The sequence below is a fragment of the Acomys russatus genome, chromosome 31, assembly GCF_903995435.1.
Source record: "Acomys russatus chromosome 31, mAcoRus1.1, whole genome shotgun sequence".
In the NCBI taxonomy this organism is placed as follows: Eukaryota; Metazoa; Chordata; class Mammalia; order Rodentia; family Muridae; genus Acomys; species Acomys russatus.
Genome location: NC_067167.1, coordinates 11,439,679 through 11,455,624, shown reverse-complemented (window position 1 = coordinate 11,455,624; position 15,946 = coordinate 11,439,679). Strand labels below are relative to the sequence as shown.

Genomic DNA, 15,946 nt, shown 5'->3' with positions numbered 1-15,946 from the left:
GGTTTTAAACAATGTCTTTCTACCTGAGGTTTCTTCAATAAGCTTGCAAAACAAATGTATACAATAATTTTCAAACGAAGATATTCACTAAATTGAATAATTTACTTAGTCACATTCTCTTGTTTTTAAGTGAAGTCGACTTTTGACCAGTAAACCCAAACTAACTCCATTTTAGAGTGTTTGCTGAGTCTATCTTCGTACTTGTAGCACTTGAAGCAATTTATGTTGCTCTATTTTTAACTTCAGAGCATTTTATTTGGTCAACAAACCCTGTTGGAAGGTTATAAATGCTTTATATATATATATATTTTTTTTTTAACAGAGGAAGGATGGAGTAGTTATGTGGCCATTTAACAATTTTCACCAAGAGCTCGAGTTGAGGCCTCCACAGAACATAAACACATCTTTTCACATCCAATTTAGTCACTGAAGGAAGACTCACTATCTGAACTTTCTTCTATGGCTTTTTCACTTTCACCATTAGGCACTGGAGCATCTGGCTTCCTGAAAAAGAAGGGAAAAATTTAAAGGTTTTTCCAACTGAAGGCAAGCACTTACAAACTGTAAGCTAGGTTCATCTTGAAATACTGTTGGGAATAAATCTGCCACGCCTGTGTACCTTACCAGGAACCTCCAGCAGGACACCCCAGTGTGCTGCTCTCTGGCTCCTGCGCACTGGCTGGGGATTAAGTGCTATTTCTGCAGAGGCCACAGCACTCTCGCCAGCCCTTACACAGTGTGCTCCTTTATCTCATCACCATGGAGACCCAACTATAGGCAGGGATGTGATCTGAACAGGCGGGCATGTCCTGCATCCCTGACTGCACACTAAGGTACAGAGGGGAAAGTAGGAATGGAAAGAAAATGAAAGCAGTGGAAACTTAGAAGCAGAAAGGCGTTCAGGAATGGCTGAGAAGCACAGGCAGTATGGAAATCTCGCGGGGGGAGGAGTGCATGGTCAAAGAAGGTTCTTAATGCCTATGGGATGTTGTTTGTGGTTTTACTCTAGAGAATGAATTTTAAAAGTATGAGTTGGTTAAAAAAGACTACTATGTCAAAGACAGTCCAACAGGGAGCACAGACTGCTTTGTCAGAGTGTGCTATACTAAACAAAATGACAACTCAACAGGGCCTTTCAAAGCCACTGGGAGAGGCTGGGCAGATGGCTCAGTTGGTAAAGCATTTGCCTTGCAAGTGTGACGATGAGAAGTTCGGTTTCATTCCCCAAACCACCGGAAATGGTGACACATGCTTGTAATCCAGAGCTGGTGGGATAGGAAGTGGAGACAGGCGGGTTGGTCTGTCTAACCTACTTGGTAAGGTTTCAGGACAGCAAGAGACCTTGTCTCAAATAAAAGGTGGAAGAAGGCGCCTGAGAGATGGCACACAAGGTTGTCCTCTGGCCTCCACAGGACAAGAACACATGTGTGTGTCTGGACCTACACCCAGAAACATGTACCCATCCCCTCACACTCCCAAGACACGTAACTGTTTTAAATGGACCTCAGTAGTGTTTGTGTCAGGAGACCATCAACCGAACACCGACGCGCTCCTCCTTAGCCCCTGTTCGCTTTTACCAGAAAGCAGAACAAGCAAGCACAGTACCCAGCTGGGAAAGCCGAGAGAGAAAAGGGAGAAAAATGAGATGCTAGGCATTCCTACCTGAAATTACCGTATTTATTACGGCCCCTTGGTTCTTACTAAAGATTCAGGAGATTCACTGATAAAAATTATCACAAAAATGAGGCAATGCCTACTCTGCTTGTTAGTTATAGTTCCCAAAAATTATGGCTAAAATATGGCCATTGATTTTAATATATTTGGTTTGTTGCCAAATAAAAGAAAATGCCAGCACTGCTCTGACCTGTCAGATATAAACTAACTTACTGCCCAAACAATTTTAGATGATGCCTTTGAGGCAGTCACATGGACTCAACAAAGAAAAGTTTCAAAGGTCTGAAGTGGCGTTTCAGGTTTGGTTGACGCTCTATCTGCCTAAAATACTAATCTAGGCTCATCGGCAGCAGTAGGCAGTGCCAGGCATGTGCTTCCTGCTATGTTCCTTTCTGCTGTGTGGTTCATTTTTAACACCTCCATTTTCAAGGCAGGGTCTCACTATGCAGCTCTGGAATTCTCTCTGTAGACCAGGCTGGCCTCAAACGATGCCTGCCTGCCTCCATCTCACAAGGGCTGGCATTAAAGCATGCTCACCTTCCATTTTCATTAACTTTAAAGGAAAAAAAGTTACTACAGGGAATTGTTTCACTACTACATCCACTTTACGTTAGCATCTATGTCAGCTCAAATAAAGCAATGTGTACATTTCTCTAAAATGAATGTTACGTAAGAAAAGGGTTAGCTGAGTAGGGTGATACATGCTTACAATCTCAGTCTTTGCTGCAACAGAAGGATTGCTGTGAGTTTATGGGTCATCTTGGCCTACACAGCAAGATCTTGTGTCCAAAACAAAATACTTTAAAAAAAATTAAAAGGGTAAATATAGTTACGTCTAGAAAGGAGCAAAACCTAATGTGAAGTGCAATGTGACCATCTGAATAATATTAGTTCTGCTGAGCCGCAAGCATGAGAGGTTGTTCTGCCATCTCGGATCTTCTACAATTTTTGACTCTGGTGACTTATAGTTTCCATTGTTACTAACATCTTTGGGAAAATTTACACCTAGGTTTGATTTTTCTGTTTGTTTTGAGGCTGTCATAAATAGGATTGACTTCTTAGCTGTTCTTTTTCAGTGAGTCAGTGAGTGGGAAACAACCTTGATCTACCAGCAGGTCCTCTGCACTTCCTTTCTCCTCATCTCCTGGTACCTAACACGCTCACCGTAACCTGAGATTTTGCTGAGAGTTCGAGGACTTCTGGTGGCCTTGGGGTCTTTAAACTGCATGATCATATCATCTGCAAACTGATGATAATTTGATGTTTTCCTTTTCTATTTGTGTCCATTTATTCCATTGTGTGGGGTGTGGGGTGGGGTGAGCTTATTGCTGGTAGGAATGTCTGTCTAATCATGAGGAAAATCAATATGGAAGTTGCTCAAAAACTGGAAAATAGGCTGGGTGGTGGTGGCTCATGCCTTTCATCCCAGCACTCGGAAGGCACAGGCAGAGAGTCTCTGAGTTTGAGGCCAGCCTGGACTACAAAAAGAGATTAGGACAGCCAGGGCTACACAGAGAAACCCTGTCTCAGAAAAAAAAAAAAAAAACCCTTGAAAAAATAGGGCTTCCATAAGAGTCATACATACCACCTTTGAGTATATTACCAAAAGAACCAGAACCAGCTCTTGATAGCAATAGCTGCGTATCCGTGTTTATTACTACACTGCTGACGACAACCAAGTTATGGAATCAGCCTACGTGTTCATCATTCACAGACCCACACAATGCTGCATTGCACAGTGGCTATGAGCACAGATCTAGGGCCCGGCGGTTCCAAGCCCAGCCTTGATACTTCCTTGCTAAGCAACATGGCAGCGACTACTTTATCACTGTGCCCAGGTATCTGTCCATATGGACATGATGACATCGTCAATAACTCTCAGGCACTGAATGGAACCTGCCCACAGAAAACACTGATGAATGTCACCTGTATTACGTGATCTCACCATCACACACCTACACCACACACCTACTATTTGCTAGGGGCTACGTTCCTACAGCTAACATGACCACCACTGGGATCTTGCCCTAAAGCAGCTAGTTTATTACTGGGGAGACAGAAATGCAAACAAATTGTTACAGAGTGTGATCGCACCTGTTGGTAAAACTGGCTTAGTTCAGAGCGGACTTAAAAGAGGTGAGAACACCCGTGGAGAGTTTTCAGCTAGCAGAAGGGTTTCTCCAGAAACAGGAAGTGGTGGAGACAGGTGAAATGAGCGCACTCTGGGTAGGCAATGAAACGGGAACGCTGTAGCACCGTGCACTTGGGATCGCAGGACTTTGGGTGGCCACTGTGCTAGGTTACTGCGGCAAACAACAGACATTAGGACCTGTGGCAGGCTCAGCAGAAGGGTAGGAGGCAACCCTCCGGTGTTAGGTTTCCGTTGAAATGGTGTCTCCTGAGACTCCTAAGTTCTCATTTCCTTTAGAACTGACAAACAGTTTGGATACTAGAGAACTCACCATCTTAAGTGCCTGTGAAGGGCTTTGGTAGATGCATGAGGCTGGGCACCACCACCATGACTCAATTCTACTTTTATGACAGGGAACAGAAGCCTCTACACATTTCTCTTTACCCCTCCCTCCTGGGAAATGAACAATGAGCTTCTTCTCCTAAGGATCTGCCTGTTCTGGCCATCTCATGTAAACACGATCACACAATGGCCGTTCGTTGTGCCTGGGCTCTTTCAGCCGGCATGGTTCCAACAGTGGCCATCCATGCGTCAGCATCACAGCGCACCGCTCATTTCCTGGCGGATATTCGTCTACTGAATATAACACCACATTTTGCTTATCCATCACCAAATCAAGGACATCCAGGTTGTTTTACTACTGTGTTATACAAACAACGTTACTCTGAGTATTTGTGTCCACGTTTTTCCACGAACACACATTTCAGTGGCATATGGTAACTGTGCACCTTAGGAAACTTCTTTAAGCATATTCCTGGTACATGTACTATGTTACAAAAGGACACTTCATACAAGTATAAATTCTACGTTGAGCACACTCACCCTATACTTTTTTCTCCCACCCTACTCCAATGTGCCCCCTTTGTTCCCTGGACAGTCTTGCTTCTGCTTTCCTGACATACATACATTTATGACTACATGCACCTATATATAATCCAGGAATCAAGCCAAGAGAAAACATGTTTACCTTTTAAAGAGAGACAGAGGTCCCTATTTAATTAAGAGTATCCATTTAGGTCTGAATGTGGTTTGTGCTTGTCCGCAAGTGCAGAGGCCAGAGGAGGGTGGCAGGCCTGCTGGAGCTGGAGTTACAGGCAGCTGTTCGTAATTCAGGTTTTGTTCTGTTTTTAGTTCTGTGCACACCATAGATCTCAGGCCTTCTGCCACTCTACAGGCTGTGTGCTCCCTGGGCAAACCAGCTCCTTTGCCCACAGACCTGTCTAGTCATCGGCTCCCACTTCTCAGTTGTTGGCATTGTTTCCCAAGTGTGTCTGTCTTATTCAGAAAGCTCCTGTCTGTGCCTGTATCTTAGAGTGATTTCCCCACATTTCCCCCTAAGGGTTTCAGAACTCCAGGTCTTACATTAAGGCCTTTGATCCATTGGAATTGATGTTTATACATGAGGAGGGAGGAAGGAGAAAGGGAGAGAGAGAGACAGAGACAGAGAGACAGAGAGACAAAGGGGGGAGGGAGCAGACTTTCATTGTTTCACATGTGGCTGTCCACTTTGTTGTCACCATTTTTTGAAGCTGTCTTTTTTCTAATGTGTATTTTTGTCATCTTTGTTGCAATCAGGTGGCTGCCACTATTCGGGTTTCTATCTGAGTCCTCCACTCTGTCCCATTGGTCTCTATGGCATTATTAAGGCTCTGTAGTATAAACTACAGCCAGGTTTGGTGGTCCCTCCAGCTTTCCTCCCTTTGATGCCGGCTCTTTTTCCTATCCAGCCTCTTCTGTACTTTCAAAGGGCTGCCAAGTGCCAAGTACTAGGACTAAAGGCATGCACCACCACGCCTGGCTTCACGGAGAGTTTTAAAACACATATATTGTTGATGTAATATTTTTTCATTAAATGAAAAATTAACTTTTTAAATATGTTTGTTTAAAAGTATAGCCACCTAACAAGAATAAATTAATAAAAAAAGTATAGCCACTTAAAGAATATAACAGTCAAATAAACATTCTTTGGGAAAATATTTATATGGATAATTTGGGATTACTTTTATTTTCTTTACACCTAAAGCAGTTGAATTTAATGAAAACTATATACCAAAATATTGTTAGAATAACTACGGCTGAGCAGCAGGTGGTAGAGAGATGGCACCATATTTACTCAAATGACTTCCTATGGGTTTTCAATGTTATAATGTCACATGATACTGCTGTCATCTAGTGGTCTGTCAGAGCTCTATGTTATAGCGACAGGCACTCTTGAGGGAAGAGCTAACACTAAGGTTCTGGTTTAGTCAGAGGCAGCACTAACTAAATACAAACCTCCAGGCCTCACCTCTAGGTGAGCAGCTAAGGCAATCAGTGATGGCTGTGGGAGGGGCACAGGGTCATCCAGTCCTGTGTGGGCAGCCTAAGAACACGGACATGTGAGTAATACTCAGTGAGCTACGTAGGATGGATATATATGGGTGGGCGTGCGCGCGCACACGTGTGTGTGTTTGTGTGTACACATATACATATGCGGTATATATACATTTACATATGTACATATATATCAATTACAGAAGAGGCCATAAATTTGAGAGAGAGTTGGTAGATACAAAAGGAGTTGAAGGGCAGAGGGACGCATGGAAATAATAAAAAAATCAGCACTTATGCATTTAATTCTCAAAATTATAAAAGTTTAAAAAAATCAGACAAGGATGGGATGACAGTGTAGCTCAGTGGTGTAGTGTGTGCTTATGATTTTTGAGTCTCTGGGTTCATTTCCCAGCACAAATGTCCTGTACATTGCAGCCGGTAGCTGCTAGTTAGTAGTAAAGAACTGCCTACTAAAAAATATTGAATGAGTGAAAATCTAGACCAAATAAACCCCACCTATTTTTTGGAATTGTCCAGTTGTGGAGCTGAGATCTATTTTCAATCAGTTTAAACTCAGTGTGTGGCTGGATAGCAGGGAGCCAACAAGGACGTCAATAAATGTGTGATTTCTTTGGGAATTCTGCCACATTTATAAAAGTTTCCCATTTTCTAGTGTCGTCCCTTTGGCTCAGTGATGAGGCGGGTCCAGTGGCCACTTTTACGCTGTCTGTGAGGAGAATGTAAGTGTCGGTGAGATGGCTGTCTCAGGGCAAACGTCCGCTGAGCCAGCTCTGTTCAAGGCCAACACAGCAACACAGCAACATGTCTCCTGGTCCAAATCCATAGGAAGCACACTGTGCCCTCCCCTCTAGATTAAGAGTGTGGCCAGAGGAATCTTGGTTCCAGAAGTCTACTCCTAGGATGGTGGCTTAGCTAGGGTTTCTGTTGCTGTGATGAAACACCATGACTAAAAAGCAAGTTGGGGAGGAAAGGGGTTCTATGGCTTACACTTCCATATTGTAGTCCATCATAGGAGGAAGCCAGGACAGGAACTCAAACAGGGCAGGAACCTGGAGGCGGGAGCTGGTGCAGAGGCCATGGAGGGGTGCTGCTTACCGGCTTGCTTCCCCTGGCTTGCACAGCCTGCTTTCTTATAGATCCCAGGAGCACCTGCCCAGAGATGGCACCACCCATAATGGGCTGGGCCCTCCCTCACTAATTAAGTAAATGTCTTACAGGCTTGCCTACAGCCAGATCTTTCAGAAGTATTTTCTTAGTTGAGGCTCTCCCCTTTAGGATGACTCTACCTTGTGCTGAACTGACACGAAACTAGCCAGGACATATGGATGGGGCCTAGGTGGACAGTGCCTGACTAGCTTTCTCAGCACCAGATCTGATCCCCAACATGGGGGAAAAATAAAATGTCTATTCTTTGCTACATATTTGGAAGCAGAGATTTTCAGCTTGAGAAAATAGAGTATAGTTTTAAATGATGATATTCTGTGTATGAAATACACCTGTTGAAAACAGGATGCTACAGGGAACCTCAGGACTGTGTAGAGTTTGCTACATAATCCTCATTAAAACACTCAGAAATCACAGCCAGCACCATTAAACACTCGCTACTGTCCAGAGCTCTCCTGAGCACCTACATCCTTACTGAGGAGCTGAATCTATTTCCCATTTGACTGATGGACCCATGCTTACAGAGATAGAAAGAGGCGGGGCAGACTCCAATTCCAACTGCCGCATGCTGACTGTCTCTAACCGAGCCTGAGGGCGCTTGCTCCTAAGATGCGCAGGATCAAAGTCCAATCTGCCATCCCAGAGACACAAACACAGTCATTCCTGTGCAATACTAATGTCGGTTCAGAGACACAAAGGAGTGAAACTTTTGTTTCTTGGTAAGAAAATCCAGGCACTGATTGAAATAAGTTTAAAAGCACAATTTACTCATTCTGTATTTCTGGATACAATACTAAGGCAGTTTAATCTCTGAATAAATATTAACAAAAAGTTTCAGTTTTACCCTCAAACTCTTAATAAGTATGACAGTGACTTTCTCATGTCTTTTTTATGTCAGTAGAACCAAAACTAATTTTGGGAAGCTGAGGATTAAAAAAATAATAAAGTATCTAATTAAAATAATTAGAAGTATCAAACAAATACATGTTCAGTAATTATCAAACATCTTTGTCGAATATTTCAAATTTGAGGACAGACATAACGTCTAGTAAAACTGCTGATCTTTATCATACAAACTTTGCTTTAGAACAGTGTGCTTCTACCTTCCAACTTTTGATGTCCAGCAATGAGTCCAACCATATGTTTACTAAATGCATTTACTTCTCCTCCACTTCAGTGTGGCTGTCTGCTCAGGACAGACAGATCTAGACTAGTTCTTTCACAGTTATATGAGTTTGTTGTCACTGATGCTAATAAAAACAGAAAGTATATGCTTATCCTTGTAAAGAAAATAGAATCAGGGTGCTCTTTACTGAAAGTTCTTAAATGAGACTTATTTTGTACCTAAGATTTTAAACAAAACTGCCCTCTCCTTGGATGGCACACTTCCTTCTTGCATACTACGTCAAACTTCTCAGGTGATGGTCTCTAACTTGTGTGACCCCAACTCCACAGCACCAACGTCCTCTGTGAACATGGTAGCTGTTCCACTTATATTAAGCTAAGCGGAGATGGAAAAGTTTGCAGTGGCAATTGGTTAAGAGTCAGTCCACTCCAATCAGGGCCCCTGGTGGCCATCGGCATGTACCTATGAAGTAATAGGTCAGAAGTCAGCCTCAAGGCTGTGGTTACTTACGGAATGGCTTTTCTGTAAGGCCACGCTAACCATTACTGGAATCTTACCCTACAACTTGGCACCCATCTCATCACAGATGAATGTTGCTCAACATTTATAGACAATGACATAGACCCACATTTGCTAAGGGTAACATAAGAGCACACTGGGTGTGTATGGGTTTCTCCCCTAGATCGCTACTTACAGATCTCTTAGGTGATAACACCTAACGCTCTTGAAGAGTAAGGAGTTACCTAGGCCCTAAGATAGGGGAAAGGAGTTCCAAGGAGAGTCAAGACAACAATAGAAGAAAGGCCAGAGGGAACAGGAAGATGATCTAGTCAATGAAACGCAGGTCACCTGCAATAGCTGCACAAAGCAGACACTGCAGAAGGATCAGGAGCTTGAGAAATGACCCAGGGCACAGTGGGAAAAGCATTTACATGTAACAGTTAGACGCCGCCATATGTTGAAGGCAAGAATGAAGTTACAAACAAATGCACTTGGCTTGAAAGAGAAAACAAGAGCAATCAAGTGCTACTGTAGTAATTCAGGAGAAATGAGACCCAGAACTAACAGCAGTAAGTATAAAGGCATGCCACCATGTGTAAGGGACATTAAAAACGAGGAAAATCATAGTGACTGACGTCGCAGGGGTAGGGAGGAGGGAGGGAAGAAACGAAGATGATCTGCATGTTGCTGTGTGAACAGCTGCTTCAGTGAAGGTGCCATGCATCATAGTTCGTTTGGGAGGGACATGAAAGGAAACCAGCAGGAAGCCAAAGACTGGACACAGAGCGAGTGTAGGTGCTTACAGGACAGCGGCTCTCCTGTTTCTCCAGAGTGAAATGTCATCATTTAAAGGTCATTTTTATCTTTGTTATGATTTAAGGCCTATTCTATATATTCAGAAGCAAAAGGAGTCCCAATTGATGGGGAACATACACAGAGTACCAAAACAGATTAAATCCAAATGTTCAATTCTTATTTTAAAAAGATGCCACAATTCATCTATTTTTAAAATGTCAGAAACAATTTCCAGAATACATATTAAACATTCCAGATATGCTTTTGCTCAGGTCACCAAGCCATGATATGGTAGTCACTCCTGCCATTTGGAGACACACCAATGAACATACACGTTGGAAAATCCATTGTTGGCAGCTTTAACGACATTCTTAAATTTCGCATTTTTGAAGATAAAATATGAGAAGATCACTTTTATGGTACTCCATTTCCAAGATGCACACCTTTTCCTTAAGTGCTGGAGCCAAGAACAGTTCCAAAGTTTACTGCTAGCACAGTCTGAAAGCCCGAGTGACACAGGGGTGAGCGAAAGCTCCAGCTAGAAAGACTTTGTGAGCATCTGGAAACTTGTAAAGCAGGAGAGCTGTGAAGAACCCATGAAGATATGTACTCTACTGAGATGAACTACATAGCAAGGCTGGCTCAGATGACATGAGCTATGATCAAAGTTCTGAGCCGTGATTTCTCAGCACTTCTAAAAAACATTTTACAATACACATACGTGGCATCTATTTCAGAATAAGCATTAATGTGCACCCAGGATTCTATTTATCCTAGTTACTCCTTAGTCTTGCTTAATCTAGCTCATGGTAGAACACATTTCTTATGTACGATAGCCTTAAGGAAAAAAAAAAAAAAACAGGTAGATAATATCTTATCACATCACCCCCCAAAGAAAAACCAACACAGGGGAAAAAACCCCAACAACCTCCCCCGCCATATGCCCAACCACCCAAATCTGGCCAGATTCATCGCTGAATTTCATCTCCTGAAGTGTTCAACGGCTGCTTTTAGTAGCCTAGGACATTTCTTTTTCTTTTCTTTTAAATATAGCAGGGACATGATTTATGATGATGATATTTCCAACCATAAAACATTGTATAGGAAACACTAGAGACCTTCAAGTATGTTTTTGTTCTAATCAACAGACTTACTATCTTATCCATGTGATTTTATTAGAAATATTACTTACTCAAGAAGCCCCGGATCCAGCCCTTCTGATATCATTTTGTTTCTGATCGCCATCACTGGAACACCCTAGGCAGAAGACAAAAAATCATAATGATGCAGCTATAAGAAGGCCTTCGTCATTACTTCCCTGAACAAACAAGGAGGAGTCACGGAGGCCTCACTGTGTAAAGCAGCTGTCCCTTTGTGTCTGTGGATGATGTGCAAGGCACCGTCCACATAACCCAGACCAAGTCACGTGGACTATCTTGTCGCTGCTGAGGCTGCGCAGGACGAGTGGACTGCATGCTCACCAGAGGACGGAGAGCATGGAGAGCTCAGAAGATGAGGAGTTTGGTAAACAGACAGAATGAATAGTTGACTACGCTTTTCAATTAAAAAAAAAAAAAAGATGGTAGAGCTTTTCAAAACATGACATATGTAAGTGTAAATGTTCACACAATAAGCAAACACCCTGATTTCATATAGACACCTTAGGGATGCAGAATCCAAACAATATATCTGTACACCTTCCCAACAACACTGCAAACACGAAGCAAGGAGTAAACTGGAAAATACTGACAACTGAAGTCAGGTTAAGAATACCAAAGCAGTAAGAAAGGGGTGTATCAGAAAGGACCACAAATGCATTGGAAAACAAGAACTCACTTGATGAGTAAACCAACTCCACACCTTCATGTTGCCGAATGTGGATGTCACAAAGCCTTTGACACCAGTAAACGGTTTCTGATAGTAGTACTCTCCAAAATTAATTCAAAATAAAATACACAGTGAGTCTCAGGTGTTTTGGTCAGCCCTCGCCAGTGTTGTAGCACGTGGCTACACTGAAGCCCTGGCCCTCCACACAGCATGTGTACTTTGCCCTGTGTAGACAGTCCTGCTGCATGACAGTAGGATGCTACCTGAGACACTGTGCTTGGGTTCAGGACTACTGTATGCTATGAACTGCAGTGCCTGTTTAACATATAAAGATTTTTGCTCTTACAGAAACAATGCTATAATTATTGAATACAAATTTTTGTCATATTTTTCCACTGTTGTTCCTCAGCACATAAATGTCAAATTAGTGTAATTTCGGTTGCAGTGTGTTAAAATGTTTGAAGGTAAGAATTGCTGTTTGAGTCTCATTAAAAGAATAACTTGGGTGGGAGAGATGGGTCAATGGTTAGGCGCTCTGGCAGCTCTTCAGAGGTTCAGAGCTTGGTTCCCAGCAGCTGTGTCCGGCAGCTCACAAGCTGTTAGGAGCAATGAGGTGCTTGTGCTCAGGGCTGAGCATTAGGAAACCAGGAGTGTTAAGCAGGGTTGTCTCTTCGATGTAAGTCTGGGGATGGAGGCTGCCAATAGCCCAGGTGACCCTTGTGCTATCTGTATTGCCAGGGGCTCCCCAAGCTCCCACAACCTGGAACAGAGGTGGCTAGTAGCCCAGATGACCCCTGCACTGTCTCTCTGACTGAGACCATGCCAGCTCCTCCCTGAGGCCCTTAGGATAACACACGTAGCCTGTCTATAGAGCCCCCTTCATGGAAGAAGTGACATGAGAAGAGCTTTGATCTATTATGCCTCCTTGTGTACATGGGATTGTGTTCCGCCAGGAAACCTTTTTCCAATTTGTACTGTACTTAAATATACTGATTCTATAAGTCTGAAGCAACAGCAGCCACCGAGCTGTGCTGAGCAGGATTTCCTTCTAATCTCACATGGATCATTTCCCTGCTGGCCACGGTGCTTGCAGAGACACCCACACCAACTCTCCCTACTTCTAGCTCTAAAGAATCAGACACCCTCACCTACACACACACACACACACACACACACACACACACACACACACACACACACACAATGTTCAGAGAATTTTGGTTTGTGGTTAAAACAGACTTACCAAAAATTTCTGAGATACTTTTAAACAGTTTTGTTTATTTTTGCTGTTCTTTTCACTATGTGTTTATGTGAAGTGGTGTTCTTGTCATTGACTAGAAAATTAAAATATGAATCTTCTCTGAAAAAAATTGATACTCTTAAAGTATCAACAGTCAACCAAATTTTAACTGTTCATGTTAAGATAAATGATCATATCCATCTCATTAGTATGTAAAATTTTCTTTAAGATGTAGAAAATTACATATATATGCAATGAATTGTTTTAAAATATTTTTTCAAGATTTATTATCAGTAAATGTTTGATTTATATACCTGCATTACACACCCCCCCTCAATATTAGATGGACATGTATAACTGCAAGCCAGAATCCTTTCCAAAGCAGTTCCCCTGGAATAACTATTTTCCATCAGGTAGAGTTAGCGTCTGTGTTCTGAGAAGTGGATTGTAATAGGTCCGAAAGACAAAGAAAATGGAAGACAAAACTCCAGTCCTTTGCCAATTTAGAAGGTTAGGGACAAGACAACTCAAGTACTAAAAAGCCCATCCAACACAAGCAGACCACCATCTGCAGTAGAGTCATCAAGGAGTTAAGACAAGCCACACTTTGGAAGTCTAGTTCCTGAAACTTACAGGCCTCCACCCTATCACAGAGGCTTCTTTTTGCAGTGAATGGTGGTTAATAGAATGACAACCCGTCGGAGCATAAGCACAGAGCGTGAGCACCTGTTGAGTGCTCAGCTCCACAGGGCAGTTAGTGGGAAAACATTTATTTATTTATGGGAAATTGATCACATCCTCTCCTGCAAAGGGTTAGGGACCATCCTGGAAGAGAGGGTGGAAAGACTGGGTGCCAGGGGCTAGGGGAACTGATTCAGAACAGTGTATTCTGAACACGACCAGTGCGGCACATTTGAGCTCTCAGCTCCCCTGTCAGGCTACCGTGCTCCAGTGGCTGTCCTCCACCCGTGCTCCAGTGGCTGTCCTCCACCCGTGCTCCAGTGGCTGTCCTCCACCCGTGCTCCAGTGGCTGGCCTCCACCTGTGCTCCAGTGGCTGCCCTCCACCCGTGCTCCAGTAGCTGCCCTCTACCTGTGCACATGCTCCCAGTACTAATTGGGGGCAGGGGGGCTAAAAAATAAAACCGTATGAGTTAGAGTTGGGGGATGTGAGGGTGGGTGGTATGGAATCTAGTTGACTGAAAGAAGTTTAGATAGAACATTTTATTTTCCCAAAGCACTGATATTCTAAGGATAAAAGGGGGGAAAGAACAGAGTTCATGCCATATTTCCTAAAAACAACAAGAATCAGACAACCTCTCAGCTTCTATTAAGTATGATTTGATGTCAGAAGGTCTTTCTACAAACACAACTGTGTGATTTATTTATCATATGTTAGCATAAGCCACAGGACATCACTGGAAAGGTTACAAAAATAAATTACAAACCCAGAAAGCAGAAGAGAAGAAAAATGAGGTTACCCCCCCAAAAAAATCCAAATAAAATAAAAAGCAAAAAACACTAACACCAGAATCTTCTAAAATATAGCACAAAAAGTATATATGGGGCAAAAGGGAGGGGAGGTGGGGGGAAGTGAAAACCAGAGATGTTGGTAGGATCAGAGAAACTTCCATTTTAACACATTCACAGAACTGATTATACTGAAAGAATAACAGACATCTGAACTTGAAGCTCCATATTTTTACCTTACTTTTTTGGAACTGGTTTCAGAAGGAAAGCACGGAAATACCTAGAGCGCAGTGAACCTCTGTCCCTTCCGTGTACTGATGACACAGGCAAAGGGGAATACACCAGTTTCCAACAATCTGTCCTGCAGAAGGTTCTAATCACATCTTAAGAGAAATCTCACACGGCTTGACAGAAAACAAAGCCACTCACTGGGCCCGTGTCCCGAGGATGTGCTCCAACAGGACCTGCTGAAGTGTCTGCAGGGAGGCCGCCCAGCTCAGGCATCTGCTACGTTCTTGCTAGTACGTCAAGTAACACAGCCTGGTTCCTTAACCATCAAGAAGTGTCCAATTTCTAATCGCAAAGAGACAAAACTACTGGTGGTCTAAGGAGGACACAGGAGACCTCGAAACTGAAGCCGACGGAACTGTGGGATTGTTTTTGGCAAGTGGTAAGGGCAGTTTGTCCAACATAAGTAATGAAGGAGAGAGAAGGCAGCCATGGGTCTGCTGTTCCAGAAAATCATGTCTGCATTTGCGTCACTGGACAAAGTCTGTAAAGAAGCCACGCTAACGAAATTAGGACAGCAGCACTAATGGTTAAATACTAGTTTCTTATATCACAAAAACCGTTTGAAGGTTTCCAGGCCTGCCAATATTTATACATATCTGTTATTGTGTTAATGAAAACTAAGCTACTAAATCTCTCTATAAATCATGCTGAAATTTTCTTAAAATTTTAGACCTGAAGGTGAGGGTGAGGGGGAGAGGACTATGCTTCTTGAAAAAAAAAAACCTTATATTTTAGGATTTTTTTCCTTTCTCTCATTTTATGAATTTGACTCCAACAATTTTGTTGTAAGAAGTGGAAAATAAGAAGTTCTTTCCTTGCATAGGACAAGCATAATAAAAGTTGACTGGGTGCACAGGAAGAGAGGGACATGTTTTGTGGAGGGAGCAGTGCTGGCGCCTGTAATCCGAGCACTCCAGGCTTGGGCAGAAGATCCCAAGGCTGGGGCCAGCCTGGGCTACACAGCAAGGCTGTCTCAAACCATTCTCATTTGCAAAGAGAGGGGTGTGTAGAGGTAACATGCTATAGGCTGCAAAGGAGCCCCTCCACCCTGATCAGCGTCCGTAACGTGGTGACATGGACTCAACCAGAGCTTCGCCTTCTGCTGTTTCCGAGGTGCTAATTTTAATCATTTACTTATGCTTGTTCAGTTGTTTATCTTGAGACACGATTTTATGTCGCCTAGGCTTATACAGCTTGGGGCTGGCCCTGAATTCTTGATCCTCCTGCCTTCACCTCCCAAATTGCGGTATTACAGGCATGCATCTCTATGGTTAAGAATGCCATTTTAAAAATACATTAACATTTTATAAAATGGTATGGACTTATGTTAAGGAT

The 15,946-nt window shown here is 42.9% G+C and overlaps 1 protein-coding gene across 1 annotated transcript in view; it reads right to left on the bottom strand.

The window, feature by feature from the left end:
- Positions 1-333: 333 nt before the first annotated feature.
- Washc3 (WASH complex subunit 3) overlaps positions 334-15,946 on the bottom strand; it is a 43,975-nt gene continuing 28,362 nt past the window's right edge. Inside the window, exons 6-7 of the mRNA XM_051172650.1 lie at positions 10,978-11,042; positions 334-504 (exon numbers count right to left, since the gene is read on the bottom strand). Of these exons, the coding sequence (XP_051028607.1) occupies positions 420-504; positions 10,978-11,042 (150 nt within the window). The 3' untranslated portion in view covers positions 334-419. The remainder of the gene's footprint in view (positions 505-10,977; positions 11,043-15,946) is intronic.